General features: G+C 35.9%; 2 protein-coding genes across 2 annotated transcripts; one reads left to right on the top strand and one right to left on the bottom strand.

The window, feature by feature from the left end:
* The first annotated feature begins 2,917 nt into the window (after positions 1 to 2,917).
* On the top strand, positions 2,918 to 5,393 carry LOC104210744 (hyoscyamine 6-dioxygenase-like). The gene is made up of 4 exons (XM_009759704.2): positions 2,918 to 3,215; positions 3,678 to 3,916; positions 3,995 to 4,310; positions 5,007 to 5,393. Exons 1-4 carry the CDS (start codon positions 3,006 to 3,008, stop codon positions 5,241 to 5,243), a joined length of 1,002 nt encoding a protein of 333 aa, XP_009758006.1. The 5' UTR covers positions 2,918 to 3,005; the 3' UTR covers positions 5,244 to 5,393.
* A 5,555-nt stretch (positions 5,394 to 10,948) lies between these two features.
* Positions 10,949 to 14,438, bottom strand: LOC138877923 (uncharacterized). The gene is made up of 4 exons (XM_070157568.1): positions 14,343 to 14,438; positions 13,481 to 13,743; positions 11,163 to 11,546; positions 10,949 to 11,045 (listed from the first exon to the last, which is right to left on the bottom strand). The coding sequence occupies exons 1-4, from the start codon at positions 14,436 to 14,438 to the stop codon at positions 10,949 to 10,951; spliced, it is 840 nt and encodes a 279-aa protein (XP_070013669.1).
* Positions 14,439 to 17,355: the final 2,917 nt, after the last annotated feature.

Below are 17,355 nucleotides of genomic sequence, written 5' to 3'. Positions count from 1 at the left end.
TTGATTGTCAGACGATAAGGATATTCTCCTGCTTTCAAAGGCTTCGTGTTATCATGATTGCGACCCTAGTTATTCTTATCCTGGCGCTTGATAATTCTCTAAGCTGGCCATTTTTCAGTAATGTCGCCACCTCCTCGCACAAATTCTGGCAATCCCCAGTCCGATGACGATTGGTGCCATGGTATTTGCACCACAAATTAGGATCCCTCTAACTAGGATTGGATCTCATTGGTTTCAGAAATCGCGCTTCCTTAATTTTTCTCATAGTCGACACTAGTTCCACTATGACGGAGTTGAAGTTGTATTCGAATAGCCTGGGGTAGGAGGAATCTCAGGAACCCGATATCTCCTTGTCATGCAATGATCTACTATTCCGTCCGTGATTAGCTCTTCTGTCCTTTCATAGGGCAGAAACCGACCTCTTGAAGATCGTTAGTCTGTGTCGAAATTATCCTTTGATTTCTCTTTATTCTTCTCTTGGTCCCGACCCCTGGTTGATGCCGAGAAACCGAGCTAATCATCCTTAATTTTTATCTTCGACTCGTACCGGTTGTGAACATCCACCTATGTTGTTGCCTAGAAGTCGAGCAAACTTTCTTTCAATTTCAAGGAAGCATCGGAGCTTCTCGGATTCAACACCTTAGTAAATGCTTCAACTGCCCATTCGTCCGGTACAACCGATAGCAACATCCTTTCTTTCTGGAATCTGGTCACGAACTCCCGCATCAATTCGTACTCTCCTTGTGCAATTCTAAATATGTCGGCCTTTTGGGCCTATACCTTTCTGGCCTTAGCTTGGGCTTTGATAAAAGAATCTGTGAGCATCTCAAAAGAATCTATTGAGTTCTCCCGTATGATCAAATACCATGTCAAGGCCCCCTTCGTGAGGGTCTCCCCAAATTTCTTTAATAAGACTAAATCAATCTCGTGTGGATCTACATCGTTCCCGTTAACCGCTATTGTATAAGTGGACCTCGTCCATTCACGTTATTGGAAGCACTTTATAGTGCCTGCCTCAACTCTGTCATGACCTGATCTTGTCGTGTGAGGTGACCCATAATGGCCTTTTGTTGCTCCCCCAGGATCCTTATTGTTTCAGCGATATGCTCGTCTTCAGCATCATCAGGAGTTGCCTCTCGAACATGTCGTGGATATTGGCCGCCATGGACCGGCGTGGCCTCATCCCTTTAATTGCGACTATCACTGATCGAGTCTTCATGTTGAGGCTGATTTCCTTGGGGTTTCAATGTTCTGTGCGATGTTGACATCGTTATCTGCCTTTTGTTATATATATTTTTTTTCTAAGAACAAAGAATCAAATAGGTTAATAATAGATGCAAGGATCAACTCAATTACACAACTGTCTAAGCGCCCCACGGTGGGCGCTAAACTGTTTACCCCTAAAATGGTATAATTGAATTATACGTGATTTATAGACACGTGAATCGATTTGATCCCAAAATGATAAATAAATTAAAAAAGAATCTAAGATTTAGCGAATCGAGATAAGACAACAGAAATCCTAGTTCCGAGAGTAGAGCTTCCGGAAGCAGTAGTAACGATCTTAATAAGCAGGAAGATAAAATATTATTGAGCTTTGAACAGTATATAGCATAAGTATGTCAAGAAAATTCGTCCTTTACAATGGCTATTGAGCTCACTATTTATAGTTGTTCCTAGGAAACAAGGTCCTAGGATCAAGCCCAACTTAAATGACAATTATGGGGGTCATTGAAGAATGTGTAACGGTAGGCAGTGAATGCGACTATGTATTTAATGCTTTAGAATATTTTTCATTAACGACTACCAAGTGGAAGACATTTATTTTTTCTTTATGAACAACATTTTCTTCGGGAACAAACGAGATTGCTGCCTTGGGACTTGATTGTCATTTGTCTCGCTTTCCATCTGCATTCGACTCCACGTGCCGCTTTATCATGCGAGCATTTAATATGAATACATTTGATCATATACACCAATAATTACTCTTTTTCAATTACGGTATGAAGAGGTTGTGTGATTTATTGAATTATTATGGGTAAGAAAAAAGAAGAACAACGAAAATTGGACTTCCCTCGCTTTGTTAATGCCACATAGTCACGACGACGACAAAGATAACATGACTTTAATTAATGGTGTTAATCAATCCTATATTTTTGTCCATATGTTTGTGTGCTGTTCCACCGAATTTATGTTGTTCAAAATGCATGAAATGTTGAAAAGAAAAAAGCCGATCACTTTCACATTGAGGGACTTTGTCTTCCAAAATTCATTGAAATTCAAATATAATATAATATATATGAACCGAGTTTAACTTTTATATTCCAACCTGTAAATAAAGTACTTAAATATAGGATCAGCTAAAAGATAACTATTGACAATTATTACAGCAAGTAGCATGCACAACTTTGAAAATAAGAACACTAATATATTACGACATGTTAAAATACGCTAAAAGTGTAAATATTATACAACATGTATCCATTATGACCCATATTATAGTTCAGCATTACATTAATCAGTATTCTCCGTATTAAAATTAAAAATGTCAATATTTGGTAAAATTTGTTTAATAGCCAGTGAATCATCTAGTCTAGCTTAATTACTGACACTAATTGTGTATGACTAATTCAATCGTAATTTCTGATTGCTTGTATCATCTATATAGTTACGTAAATCAAACGTGTATCCTATAAAAGAAACTCCATGTACCTAAGATTCTAGTAATATTTTACCAAGGACGACAAAAATGGCCGGCTACATTTTGTATTAAAACCGCAAGTTGTTCAATGTCAAATAAACTAACTTAAAGTCGGAATGATAACGTGAGACTGAACTAAGAAAGTGATCTTGGCAATAAAATAGTCAAGGGAATTAATAAAGAAATAATTAAGCAACTATTTGCATGAGCACTAGGCACATGATGTACTTAATTATTAATTGTGTAAGCAATTAGCTACACTCAGTGCTTGAATTTGCTAGAAGAAGATTTCATCAGGAAAATCATGGAGAAGAATAACACAAAATGGTTCAGTGTTGAATCTGTTCCTCAGTGCTATACATTTTCCCCAGAAGAAAGACCAGGGGAAGCCCTTATACCAATATGCAAGAAAATCCCAGTAATTGACATTGGAAAATCCTTAGTCAGTTCTTCAGAAAATTTGGAAACAATCAAGCAACTTTTGCAAGCTGGTCAAGAATTTGGTTTCTTCCAGGTATATATATAGATCAACGTTTCTTTATTACTACGACTAGTTTCTTTTTCAAGATAAGAGAGTATGTTATTTAAGTACTACAGGTGAATCTAAATTAAAACACGAATATATATATATATATAATCGAACCTATTTTGAATTCATTGTCTCTATATCTTCAATCCTCTTCTAAAGTCAAGGGTGGAGTTATGTAGACTTAAGGGGGTTCGATTGAACTGTTGAATCCCCTTAATTTTAAGGAAAGATTCTAGTATAATGGCAAAGTACGTTCAAAAGTTGTTTTAAGTGTAGATTCAAATTACAAGTGTGACATTTTTTTTTTTTTGGTGAATCCCCTCGTGTAAATTCCTGATTCAAATGACAAGTATGACATTCCTTTTTCTTTTTATTTTGAATTTCCTTGCATAAATTTATGATCCCGCCGATGGTACTCTAGAGTGTAGACTAACAAAGAATTTTCAGGTGATCAACCATGGAATCCTAGAAAACGTTCTGACTCAAACAATGTCCACATTTGAAGAGTTTTTCGACATAGCTGGCGAACAAAATGTAGATGTATCAGCCAAGAAAGGGTGGATCTACACAGGGAGCAAGGATGAAGTTAAAGATGGTGTTCATTTATGGAGGGATAATATAAAACACCCTTGTCACCCTCTGGAGAAATGCATGCAAAGTTGGCCTGATAATCCAGCTAGCTACAGGTAATTAAATTAAAGAATAAAAAAAATAGTTGCTCAACTACTTTTCATCTAATATAGTCGAAAACGAATTAATTGCAGAAAAATAGTGGGAACGTACGTAGTAGAAGTAAGGAAGCTGAGTTTGACAATACTGGAGCTGATATGCCAAGGATTAGGAATTGAAGCAGGGTATTTTGAAGAACAAAGCCGAGTTCAATTGTTGTCAGCAAACAATTATCCAGCGTGCCCAGATCCGACGCTGACATTAGGAATACCAAAACATCTTGATCCGAGTCTCATAACCATAATATATCAAGGGAATGTGAGTGGGCTTCAAGTCATGGTAGATGGTCAGTGGATGGGTGTTGGGGCTCTTCCTAATGCTTTTGTTGTCAACATAGGCAACCAGTTAGAGGTATCTATCAATTTTTTTAAACCAATTTAACTTGCAAATGTTTTTAGTCCGAGCTGATATAAAATATACTGTCTTTAGGGGTACAAGATTCGCAAACTTCCCAAAAACATACTAGTTACTACTTATTATGGTACTGGAGATAAGAATTAGAGCAGTGTACTTTCGGGAATTTTGCTTAAATTTGAATGATTTAACTTGGTGTTCCCGCCCATCAAATAGGGACAATACAATTGAATCATTGGCGGGCTAATAGCGTGTTTGGCCAAGCTGTAAAAATCAGCTTATTTTGAGAAGTATTTTTTCTAAAAAATATTTTTCGAAAAAATACTTTTGGTGAGAAGCAGTTTGTGTTTCACTAATTAATTTGAAAAACATTTCTAAGCAGCAATTAGTGTTTGGCCAAACTTTTAAAAACTGCTTCTAAGTATATTTTTTTCAAAAGTGCTTTTCAAAAAAATTATTTTGGAGTAAAGCTATTTTTTTTCTCCAAAAGTGTTTCTGCTTCTCTTCAAAAACATTTTTTTGTACAAATAGCGCTAGCTTGGCCGGACATGCTATAAATTTGAACTACCCATTGTAGCAGATAGGGAAATATAAGGTGTTGCTACATGATATATTTATTATATGGACTGAACACTTCTATCAAGTGCATGTTTCTCACTTTGAATTTTTATTTATGATATATTTTTATTTTAGATTATCAGTAACGGGAAGCTAAGAAGTGTGGAGCACAGAGTAGTAACAAATTCAAGGGAAGCAAGAACATCGATTGCCATTTTTGTGAATCCAGCTCCCAACTGCATCGTTGAGCCTGCAAAAGTCTTGCTTAATGAATCTAATCCCCCTCTCTACAATTCCATTCTTTACAGAGATTTTATAAATGCTTCCAAAGCTTTTGGTATTCATACTGATGCCATACAAAATGAAGCTTAATTAAGTTAATGATATATTACTTACAAAGGTGAAGTCATGGAAATATTAATCTCAGCAAACGTTTGTTTTCCTGTTTTCTTTTCACCTTCTGATTGTAATGTTCGTGAAGTGACTAATTGCGTGAATAAAAAGTTTCATATATTCCTTGTATAGATTGATCCTTCATACTATTGATAATATTCTTTGCCGGATAAAGCAACAAATTTTGGACTGTTTTATTAATGTTACACTTGTATATAGCATTACCTAAATGACACTGTACAAATGATAGTCACCATTCTCGTCCGTGCATCTTTCGAATTAGTCACAGCTCGATGTTCTGCACTTTTCAGCATTCCATTGCTAATCACCTGCATTATCATTATTGTAATTACAGAGAGTCCTGATAGTGTAAAAATTAATTATTTTATGCAGATCAGTATATACAAATTAAACTCAAAAAATAATTAATAGTCTGAAACTAAGAAAAGAATCAATAACAATTGTGTACCTGTGTTCACCACAAATGCATTATAAGGAAGAGGCTCAACGCCAATCCATTCTCCATTTTTGAACACTTGAAGTCCTGAAATATTTCCTTGAAAAAGAATTGCTATCAAATTAATTAGGATCAAAGTGTTTAGGCAATCCCAATATTAAGCTTGGATCAGGACACGGTGGATAGTGATTGACTGAAAGAATTTGCACTTCTGTGAGTTCACTTTCAAAGTAATCTCCAACAACTCCCAATCCTTCTCCAATCATCCCCAAAATGCTTAAAGCCAAGTTTCTTGTTTCAATTGAATATGCCCCCCAACAACATCCCTTTGTGCAAAAAAAAAAAAAAAAAAAAAGGTTCAGAATTGAAGACTTAAAATTTGGCGATGTAAATTTTGAACCAAGATATGTTATCTACCTATATTGAGGGGGCTTTTCGGGCCACAAGGGGATGCAATCGTTGTTGGTAATCTGTATTTGTAAAATAATTCTGGAGAAAATAAAATAACATAAATAGAAACGTAAATAAAATAAAAAAAAAACCAATTCGATCCCACTGAATTCACAGTGTTTCCTTAGGGAATTTAATCCCCTCCTAATACCCAAGGTTATGGATTATTTCCTTCCAGGATAGAACAAATTACACACTGGTGTAGTGGTACTTCAAACCCTAGTGTTTCAGCGAACACAAAGTTCGGTAGCAAATCACACTTACTGTTGCTTTCTTTGAAGTTAAAAATATGCAGAAGAAAGGAGAAGAACTCAGAAAATTCGTATGGAAAATCTGAGAGAATAGATTTGTATTTATAGCCAAAGTTGGGCTAAAATCTGAAGAGGTGCAACTCTTCAGAATGGCTGTTTTTGCAAAACAGCCAAGGAATAAATGCCATAACATAAATGGCTATTTACTCAACAATAAAGAGGGAAAATAAAAAACTGAAAATTGGATAACTGAATTGGATTTAATATTAATATTTATTTTAATATTAATATTTTGTTATTAAACCAAATATTTAATAACAAATAAATTTGGTACAAAAATTAATCAATCGATCGATCATTTGACCAAATCCAAATCCAAATCCAAATACTAATCCGAATCCGAAGCCGAAGTCGAGCCGAACGAGCGAGCGACGAAGACGACAACGATGCGAGGCTTGCCTTCTTCTCAACTCTTTATGAGCTAGAAGAAGAGCAATTGCTTATATACCCATCAAAATCTTTTCCTCTTCCCATATGGGACAATCAAGGAGGGAAACTCAAATATTACTCAAATATTTCATTTTTTCCTCCATTTTCCGTTCACCCTATTTTAAGCATTAATAGCTTAAAAACCTAACAATCCCCCACATTATATCACGGAAGTATGCACGAAAACCTGTGTGATTCGCAAACAAGGATTAATTGCATCTGGATAAGTAGGTTTCCCTTTGAACCTTCTGTAGTGAACTTATGTCGGATATACTCGATCAATCGGTAGATTTGATATCTTTGAACGATCGAACTTTGGTGTATACCTAGACAACCACAAGTCACACAACCAACCCTTAATTGTCCTTGGTTCTCATTGTTGTGTTCGTTTCAGCCATGAACACCGCCTGGTTTCATAAATGCATAGAGAATCGGCCTTGCAAAATTCTCATTGAAGCGACTAAAACTTCACACTTACATAGGTGATTCCTAAACGTGTCATCCCGTAGATACACTATGTGATATACCCTGTATCAAATTTAGAAATCATTAAAAATCCTTAAAGCTTTATCCTTGGTACTGAACATTGTCTCATCAGGAGAATGGACCAAAAGTTTAGTTGACAATGTTGAACCGTCATTAATGACTTTGTTTGATCTCCTTGAACCTAGATCTTGGGTTCTCCAGTCTTCTAGGTAGAGTTACCGCCACTATGACTTGTTCTTGGCCATAGTCCCATTCCCCTTGATGATTTTTCAACTACCTCTCTAGTTAGGCCTTTTGTAAGTGGATCCAACACATTATCACTTGACTTTACATAGTCAACCGTGATAACTCCTCTAGAGAGTAATTGTCTAACGGTTTTATGTCTTCGTCGTATATGACGAGATTTACCGTTATACATAATGCTCCAAGCCCTTCCAATTGTTGTTTGACTATCGCAATATATGCATATTTGTGCCAACGGTTTGGGCCAAAATGGAATATCTTCCATGAAATTTCGGAGCCATTCAGCTTCTTCACCGGCTTTATCCAAGGCTATGAACTCAGCCTCCATTGTAGAGCGGGCAATACAAGTTTGGTTGGATGACTTCCAAGATAACGCTCCTCCACCAATAGTGAATACATATCCACTTGTGGTCTTGGAATCAGTTAATCCGGTGATCCAATTTGCACCACAATATCCCTCAATGACTGCAGGATATTTACTGTAGTGCAAAGCAAAGTCCTGGGTATGTACTAAATACCCCAAAACTCGTTTCATGGCCATCCAATGAGATTGAACTGGATTGCTCGTATATCGACTCAATTTACTTATAATACAAGCTATATCTGGTCGAGTACAATTCATGATGTACATTAAGCAACCCAACACACAAGCATAATCCAATTGTCATATGCTTTGGCCTTTGTTCTTTGCTAATGCAAAATTCACGTCAATTGGAGTCTTTGCAACTTTAAAGCCCAAGTACTTGAATTTTTCAAGTACTGTCTTAATATAATGGGATTGTGACAATGCCAGATCTTGAGAAGTCTTATGGATCTTAATTCCCAAAATTAATCAGCAACTCCCAAGTCTTTCATATCAAACTTGCCAATTAGCATGTGCTTAGTAGCATTTATGTTGGCAATGTCATTACTCATTATTAGCATATCATCCACATATAAGCAAACAATGACAATGTGATTTGTAACATTTTTAATGTACACACATTTATCACATTCATTTATTTTAAAACCATTTGACAACATTGTTTGGTCAAATTTCGCATGTTATTGTTTGGGTGCTTGTGTTAGTCCATAAAGGGACTTAACAATTCTACATACCTTCTTTTCTTTACCTAGAACCACAAAACCTTCAGGTTGTTCCATGTAGATTTCTTCCTCCAACTCTCCATTTAATAAGACCATCTTAACATCCATTTGATGAATTTCAAGACCCTAAATTACAGCTAACGCTACTAAAGTTCGTATGGATGTAATTCTTGTAACTGGAGAGTATGTATCAAAAAAGTCAAGACCTTCTCGTTGTCTATACCCTTTGTCCACAAGTTTTGCCTTAAATTTGTCAATTGTGCCATCATCTTTCATTTTCCTCTTAAAGATCCATTTAGAACCCAACGGTTTATTTCCAGGAGGAAGATCAACCAATTCCCATGTATGAATGTTCATTATAGATTCTATTTCACTATTGACTACGTCTTTCAAAAATAATGATTTCGAAGAAGACATAGCTTCTTTAAATGTTTGAGACTCATTTTCCAATAAGAAAGTCACAAAATCTGGTCCAAATGAAGTAGACATTCTTTGACGTTTACTATGTCTTGGATCCTCCTCATTAAGTGTATTTTCTTTTGTTTCTTCCCAAGGTCGTTTAGATCCTTCACCAATCGACTCACATTCCTTTTTATATGGATATATATTTTCAAAGAACTCAGCATTATATGATTCTATAACCGTATTATTATGAATGTCAGGATTTTCTAATTTATGAATAAGAAATTGATATAATTTACTATTAGTCGCATATCCTATGAAAACACAATCAACGATTTTCGCTCCTATTTTTACCCTTTTGGGTTTAGGAACTTGCACTTTTGCCAAACACCCCCACACTTTAAAATAATTCAAGTTGGGCTTCCTTCCTTTCCATTTTTCATATGGAATGGATTGTGTTTTGCTATGGGGCACTCAATTTAATATTCAATTACCCGTAAGAACGGCTCCCCCCACAAGTTCTGTGGCAAACCAGAACTTATCAACAATGAGTTCATCATCTCCTTTAATGTACGATTCTTTCTTTCCGCAATAACATTGGATTGGGGAGTGTAAGGGGACGTTGTTTGATGAATAATTCCATATTCTAAACATGTTTCTTCAAAAGGAGATTCATATTCACCACCCCTATCACTTCTTATCATTTTCATATTCTTGTTATGTTGCGTTTCAACTTCATTTTTGTATTGCGTGAATGCGTCTATTGCTTTATCTTTATTATTAAGTAAGTAAACATAGCAATATCGAGTACTATCGTCAATAAGGGTTGTGAAATACTTTTTTCCACCGCGAGATGATATTGACTTCATGTCACAAATATCTGTGTGAATTAAGTCTAAAGGATTTGAATTCATTTCAACTTACTTATAATGATGTTTAACATACTTAGATTTCACACATACTTGACATTTTAATTTGTCGCATTCAAACTTAGGCAGTACTTACAAATTAATCATTTTCCGCAAGGTTTTATAATTGACATGACCCAAACGTATATGCAATAATTCATTTGACTCAAGTAAGTAAGACGAAGCTGAAATTTTATTATTATTTTCAACAACTATTACATTCAGCTTGAAAAGGCCCTCGGTGAGGTAACCTTTTCCTACAAACATCTCGTTCTTACTTATTACAACCTTATCGAATACAAATATACATTTAAAACTATTCTTAACAAGAATTCCAATAGAGACTAAATTCTTTCTAATCTCGGGAACATGAAAGATGTTGTTCAAAGTCACCACTTTGCCAGAAGTCATTTTGAGAAATATCTTCCCACATCCTTCAATCTTGGCCATTGCATCAATTCCTATAAAAAGCGTCTCATCGGATCCAACAGGAGCATAAGTAGCAAAAGCTTCTCTAACCGCACAAATATGGCGAGTGGCTCCAGAATCAATCCACCACTCCTAAGGATTGCCCACCAAGTTGCATTCGGAAAGCATGGAACACAAGTCATCAACATCATCATGCTTTTTAACCATGTTTGTTTGACCCTTCTTCTTGTCTTTCTTCGGAGCATGACACTCCATAGATTTGTATCCGAATTTTTCATAGTTGTAGCAATTTCCACTGAACCGCTTCTTGCTTGGGTTGTATTTCGGTCCAGAAGCCTTCTTCCTCCTTTTGTTCTCTTCAACAATATTTGTTCCCATTATTGTTGAGTTTTCACGGCCTCTCTTGTCAACAGCTTTATTGTCCTCTTTGATTCTCAACCGAACAATGAGATCATTAAGGGACATCTTCTTGCATTTGTGTTTCTAATAGTTTTTGAAATCCTTCCACAACGGAGGCAACTTCTCAATCATCGTTGCTACTTGGAATGCTTCATTGATGACAAGACCTTCAATGAAAATTCTGTTAGTAAACATAATAAAATTAATACTACCAACACTAGTATTAATTCTACTTATACCTTCAGCAAGGAGATTGTGGATAATCACTTACAATTCCTAGACTTGGGTAATGACAGACTTGCCATCTACCATTTTATAGTCCAAAAACTTTGTAGCAACGAACTTCTTCAACCTGGCATCTTCAGTTTTGTATTTCTTTTCAAGCGCAATCCATAGTTCTTTTGAAGTTTCCACACCACTGTAGACATTATACAAAGCATCCTCCAGCCCGCTTAGAATATAATTCTTGCACAAAAAATGTGAATGCTGCCAAGCCTCAATCACCAGAAAGCGTTCAGTCTCTGGAGTTTCATCGAATAGAATAGGAACATCTTCCTTGATGAACTTCTGGAGACTTAGAGTAGTCAAGTAGAAGAACATCTTTTGCTGCCAGCGCTTTAAATCAATCCCGAAAAATTTTCCGAGTTTCTCCGCTGGTGCTAATGCTGCCGGTGTTATTCGGCTGAGGCATTGGCAGTTACCATTGGAACAACTTGGTTTCCATTGTCATTCGTCATTTTTGTTAAAGAATGACACAAACGTTAAAATCACGTAGATTTTAATCTCCAATAGAGTACAAAACCACAAAGGTTTTACTCTCCAGAAACAGTGAGTATAACACAAATACAGAAAATATACTAAATTCCTTAAGCTTGTTAGTAATCTGTATTTGTAAAATAATTCTGGAGAAAATAAAATAACATAAACAGAAATGTAAACAAAATAAAAAAAATCGATTCGAGCCCAGTAGATTCATAGTGTTTCCTTAAGGAATTTAATCCCCTCCTAGTACCCAAGGTTATGGATTATTTCCTCCCATGATAGAGCGAATTACACACTGGTGTAGTGGTACTTCAAACCCCAGTGTTTTAGCGAACACAAAGTTTGGTAACAAATCACACTTACTGTTGATTTCTTTGAAGTTAAAAATATGCATAAGAAAGGAAAAGAACTCAGAAAATTCGTATGGAAAATCTGAGAGAATGAACTTGTATTTATAGGTAAAGTTGGGCTGAAATCTGAAGACGTGCAACTTTTCAGAATGACTGTTTTTGCAAAATGGACAAAGAATAAATGCCATAATATAAATGGCTATTTACTCAACAATAAAGAGGGAAAATTGAAGGATAGTTAATTTTCTGTTACAAAAATAGAAAACAAAAATTGGATAACTGAATTGGATTTAATATTAATTTTTATTGTAATATTTATATTTTATTATTAAACCAAATATTTAATAACATTTTTGTTAATATTTACTATTAACAAATAAATTTGGTACAAATATTAATCAATCGATCGATCATTTGACCAAATCCAAATCCAAATCCAAATACGAATCTGAAGCCGAAGTCGAGCCGAACGAGCGAGCGACGAAGACGACAACGATGCAAGGCTTGCCTTCATCTCAACTCTTTATGAGCTAGAAGAAGAGCAATTGCTTATATACCCATCAAAAACCTTTTCCTCTTTCCATATGGGACAATCAAGGAGGGAAACTCAAATATTACTCAAATATTTTATTTTTTCCTCCATTTCCCGTTCACCCTATTTTAAGCATTAATAGCTTAAAAACCTAACAACCCCCAACATTATATCACGGAAGTATGCATGAAAACCTGTGTGATTCGCAAACAAGGATTAATTGCATCTGAATAAGTAGGTTTCCCTTTGAACCTTCCGTAGTGAACTTATGTCGGATATACTCGATCAATCGGTAGATTTGATATCTTTGAACCGTCGAACTTTGGTGTATACCTAGACAACCACAAGTCACCCAACCAACCCTTAACTGTCCTTGGTTCTCATTGTTGTGTTCGTTTCAGCCATGAACACCGCCTGGCTTCATAAGTGCATAGAGAATCGGCCTTGCAAAATTCTCATTGAAACGACTAACACTTCACACTTACATAGGTGATTCCTAAACGTGTCATCCCGTAGATACACTATTTGATATACCCTGTATCAAATTTAGAAATCATTAAAAATCCTTAACGCTTTATCCTTGGTACTGAACATTGTCTCATCACGAGAATGGACCAAAAGTTTAGTTGACAATGTTGAACCGTCATTAATGACTTTGTTTGATCTCCTTGAACCTAGATCTTGGGTTCTCCAGTCTTCTAGGTAGAGTTACCGCCACTATGACTTGTTCTTGGCCATAGTCCCATTCCCCTTGATGATTTTTCAACTACCTCTCTAGTTAGGCCTTTTATAAGTGGATCCAACACATTATCACTTGACTTTACATAGTCAACTGTGATAACTCCTCTAGAGAGTAATTGTCTAACGGTTTTATGTCTTCGTCATATATGACGAGATTTACTGTTATACATAATGCTCCTAGCCCTTCCAATTGTTGTTTGACTATTGCAATGTATGCATATTTGTGCCAACGGTTTGGGCCAAAATGGAATATCTTCCATGAAATTCCGGAGCCATTCAGCTTCTTCACCAGCTTTATCCAAGGCTGTGAACTTAGCCTCCATTGTAGAGCGGGCAATACAAGTTTGTTTGGATGACTTCCAAGATACCGCTCCTCCACCAATAGTGAATACATATCCACTTGTGGTCTTGGAATCAGTTAATCCTGTCATCCAATTTGCACCACAATATCCCTCAATGACTGCAGGATATTTACTGTAGTGCAAAGCAAAGTCCTGGGTATGTACTAAATACCCCAAAACTCGTTTCATGGCCATCCAATGAGATTGAACTGGATTGCTCGTATATCGACTCAATTTACTTATAGTACAAACTATATCTGATCGTGTACAATTCATGATGTACATCAAGCAACCCAACACACGAGCATAATCCAATTGTCATATGCTTTGGCCTTTGTTCTTTGCTAATGCAAAATTCACGTCAATTGGAGTCTTTGCAACTTTAAAGCCCAAGTACTTGAATTTTTCAAGTACTGTCTTAATATAATGAGATTGTGACAATGCCAGATCTTGAGAAGTCTTATGGATCTTAATTCCCAAAATTAATCAACAACTCCCAAGTCTTTCATATCAAACTTGCCAATTAGCATGTGCTTAGTAGCATTTATGTTGGAAATGTCATTACTCATTATTAGCATATCATCCACATATAATCAAACAATGACAATGTGATTTGGAACATTTTTAATGTACACACATTTATCACATTCATTTATTTTAAAACCATTTGACAACATTGTTTGGTCAAATTTCGCATGTCATTGTTTGGGTGTTTGTGTTAGTCCATAAAGGGACTTAACAATTCTACATACCTTCTTTTCTTTACCTAGAACCACAAAACCTTCAGGTTGTTCCATGTAGATTTCTTCCTCCAATTCTCCATTTAATAAGACCATCTTAACATCCATTTGATGAATTTCAAGACCCTAAATTACAGCTAACGCTACTAAAGTTCGTATGGATGTAATTCTTGTAACTGGAGAGTATGTATCAAAAAAGTCAAGACCTTCTCATTGTCTATACCCTTTGTCCACAAGTCTTGCTTTAAATTTGTCAATTGTGCCATCATCTTTCATTTTCCTCTTAAAGATCCATTTAGAACCCAACGGTTTATTTCCAGGAGGAAGATCAACCAATTCCCATGTATGAATGTTCAGTATAGATTCTATTTCACTATTGACTATGTCTTTCAAAAATAATGATTTCGAAGAAGACATAGCTTCTTTAAATGTTTGAGGCTCATTTTCCAATATGAAAGTCACAAAATCTGGTCCAAATGAAGTAGACATTCTTTGACGTTTACTATGTCTTGGATCCTCCTCATTAAGTGTACTTTCTTTTGTTTCTTCCCAAGGTCGTTTAGATCCTTCACCAATCGACTCACATTCCTTTTTATACGGATATATATTTTCAAAGAACTCAGCATTATATGATTCTATAACCGTATTATTATGAATGTCAGGATTTTCTGATTTATGAACAAGAAATTGATATAATTTACTATTAGTCGCATATCCTATGAAAACACAATCAACGATTTTCGCTCCTATTTTTACCCTTTTGGGTTTATGAACTTGCACTTTTGCCAAACACCCCCACACTTTAAAATAATTCAAGTTGGGCTTCCTTCCTTTCCATTTTTCATATGGAATGAATTGTGTTTTTCTATGGGGCACTCGATTTAATATTCGATTAGCCGTAAGAACGGCTTCCCCCACAAGTTCTGTGGCAAACCAGAACTTATCAACAATGAGTTCATCATCTCCTTTAATGTACGATTCTTTCTTTCTGCAATCACATTAGATTGGGGAGTGTAAGGGGACGTGTCACACCTCCTTTTTGCGCGCCCGCCCCGAAGGGTTAAATGCGCGGGTGGAGTTTTTCCAATTTAAGTGACAATATTCGAAATGAGATTATTTATTTAATTCAGAGTCGCCACTTGGGAAAGGTTTGGCTTTTGGTGTCCCAAGTCACCGGTTTATCTTGAATCCCAAATCGAGGAAATTTTCGACTTTTCCAAATGAAGTCTGCGAACCAGAAATTCTAAGTAAGGAATTCTGTTGACCCGAGGGAAGGTGTTAGGCACCCTCGAATCCCGTGGTTCTAGCACGGTCGCTTAAATTGTTATAATGGCTAAATATCTGATTTAAATACATGTTATGACTTACGTGCTTTTATTAAGTTTAAACCGCTTTTATTATTATCATTTATTTTTTTATAGAATTGCAACGTCGTGAAAATGCATCTCGAACCACGTCACAATCAATGCGCCCGTGATCGTCAACACATTTGGACTTCGTTGAGATTTGGATTTGGGTCACATCAATGTGCACCCGAATTTAAGAATATGATTTAATTAAGCCGCGCCTAAAGAGTCTAACGCGTTATTATTTTTTGAGAAGGCCATGAGATTCACTAAACGGCCTAGCCCGAATTCTAAATATTATGATTAGTTGTTGAAGGCCCCGCAATTTGCATTTTTATTTTATTTTGGCGAGGCTCGTCTCATTATTTTTAAAAAAAGGATAAAACCTATAATGACTACATTTCTTATTGTTTTTGTTTCCAGAAATAGAAGGAGGGAAGATGTATGCTAATTGAAGTATATGTTTTGACCTAAACCGGATTACTATCAATTTCTAATTACTTATAAAATGAAAAGACGCCATGCCTTATGAAATATTATGGTTGAACAAAGAAGCTATATGGAGGTGGATGGAATGCAATACTTAATCCGAACATTTTCTCGAATCGAGCTTAACTAGACTTATTTAAGCTAGGTTAAAGAAATTGAATGCTAGGCATTGTTACTAATGGGGATTCGAACATGTACCTATATGTTGCCTAACGGTCCTGATAAATGGAAAGAAAAATAACACAGAACATTATTGTGTAGGTGGAAATATTCTATCCTATACATGTCATTAGTTGACGGGAATCCAGTCGAAAATTCTATGCCAATTATCCACACCTTCTATATATTGTACCATTACATCTTATACTTAGCAAACAACTAGAAACTAAGATGCAAAAAGCTAAACTTGATTAAGTATTGTCTAACTAATCTTTCACTACTGAATCACACACTAATTAATTTATACAAACGGAGTCAATATACCATGAGCATTACAAAACAGACATTTAAATTTTCTTCAAACTCCTTTCATTTCATGCTTTCGAACTGTTACAGTTAACACCAAGATGGGACTCGAAATGTGTACCTGGAAATACTGAAAATGCAAAGGAGAAGAAGAAGAAGATGGGGAAATCAGCAGCAGCAAGAAACAGGACTAGCAGTAGCAACAGGACAGAATAGCAGCAGCCACAGGTAACAGAATAGCAGCAGCCACAACTCACAAAGACAATTGGAGTGGGATCAACACCCCGACTAGACCAAGTTCTCGAGTATAACAAACAACAACCAAGCAGACTCAGTTGGGAGAAATCAGTGTTGCATAAACAGGTCCAGATGTAGTGAAATAAAAACAAACAGGAAAAAGTGCAACTTCTAGTTTTGTCTGTCTGAGTTATCGAACAAAATTCTTTTCCAGTTTCTGTTTCCAGAACTTCACTCTCCTAGAAATGTCTCCCCTCAAATTATTCTGTTCTTATCAAATGTCTGTCTCTATGTGTGTGTGTGTGTATCTCTATCAACTTTCTCTTTTCTCTTATATCCTCACAGTGTGCGTATTTTTCCTCCCCCCTCTTAGGTCTGTATATGTCTATCCCTGTATGCTCTATCTCCTCCTTTTTTTCTAATCTTCCGGTTTCTCCTTTATGTGTATCTCTCTATATATCTCTCCCTTATCAGATGTCCTCCAACCT

The sequence above is a fragment of the Nicotiana sylvestris genome, chromosome 9, assembly GCF_000393655.2.
Source record: "Nicotiana sylvestris chromosome 9, ASM39365v2, whole genome shotgun sequence".
Lineage (NCBI taxonomy): Eukaryota > Viridiplantae > Streptophyta > Magnoliopsida > Solanales > Solanaceae > Nicotiana > Nicotiana sylvestris.
The sequence above is the reverse complement of the archived record's forward strand: the minus strand, read 5'-3'. Positions and strand labels throughout refer to the sequence as shown.

Coding starts and splice junctions, on each gene's coding strand:
- LOC138877923 (XM_070157568.1), bottom strand. CDS start 14,438: ATGGATGTTAAGATGGTCTTATTAAATGGAGAATTGGAGGAAGAAATC. Junction 13,744..14,342: donor TTCTAGGTAAAGAAAAGAAG/GTATGTAGAATT, acceptor GTACATACCCAG/GACTTTGCTTTGCACTACAG. Junction 11,046..11,162: donor TATAAAATGGTAGATGGCAA/GTCTGTCATTAC, acceptor GTTTACTAACAG/AATTTTCATTGAAGGTCTTG.
- LOC104210744 (XM_009759704.2), top strand. CDS start 3,006: ATGGAGAAGAATAACACAAAATGGTTCAGTGTTGAATCTGTTCCTCAG. Junction 3,917..3,994: donor GATAATCCAGCTAGCTACAG/GTAATTAAATTA, acceptor AATTAATTGCAG/AAAAATAGTGGGAACGTACG. Junction 4,311..5,006: donor ACATAGGCAACCAGTTAGAG/GTATCTATCAAT, acceptor TTTTTATTTTAG/ATTATCAGTAACGGGAAGCT.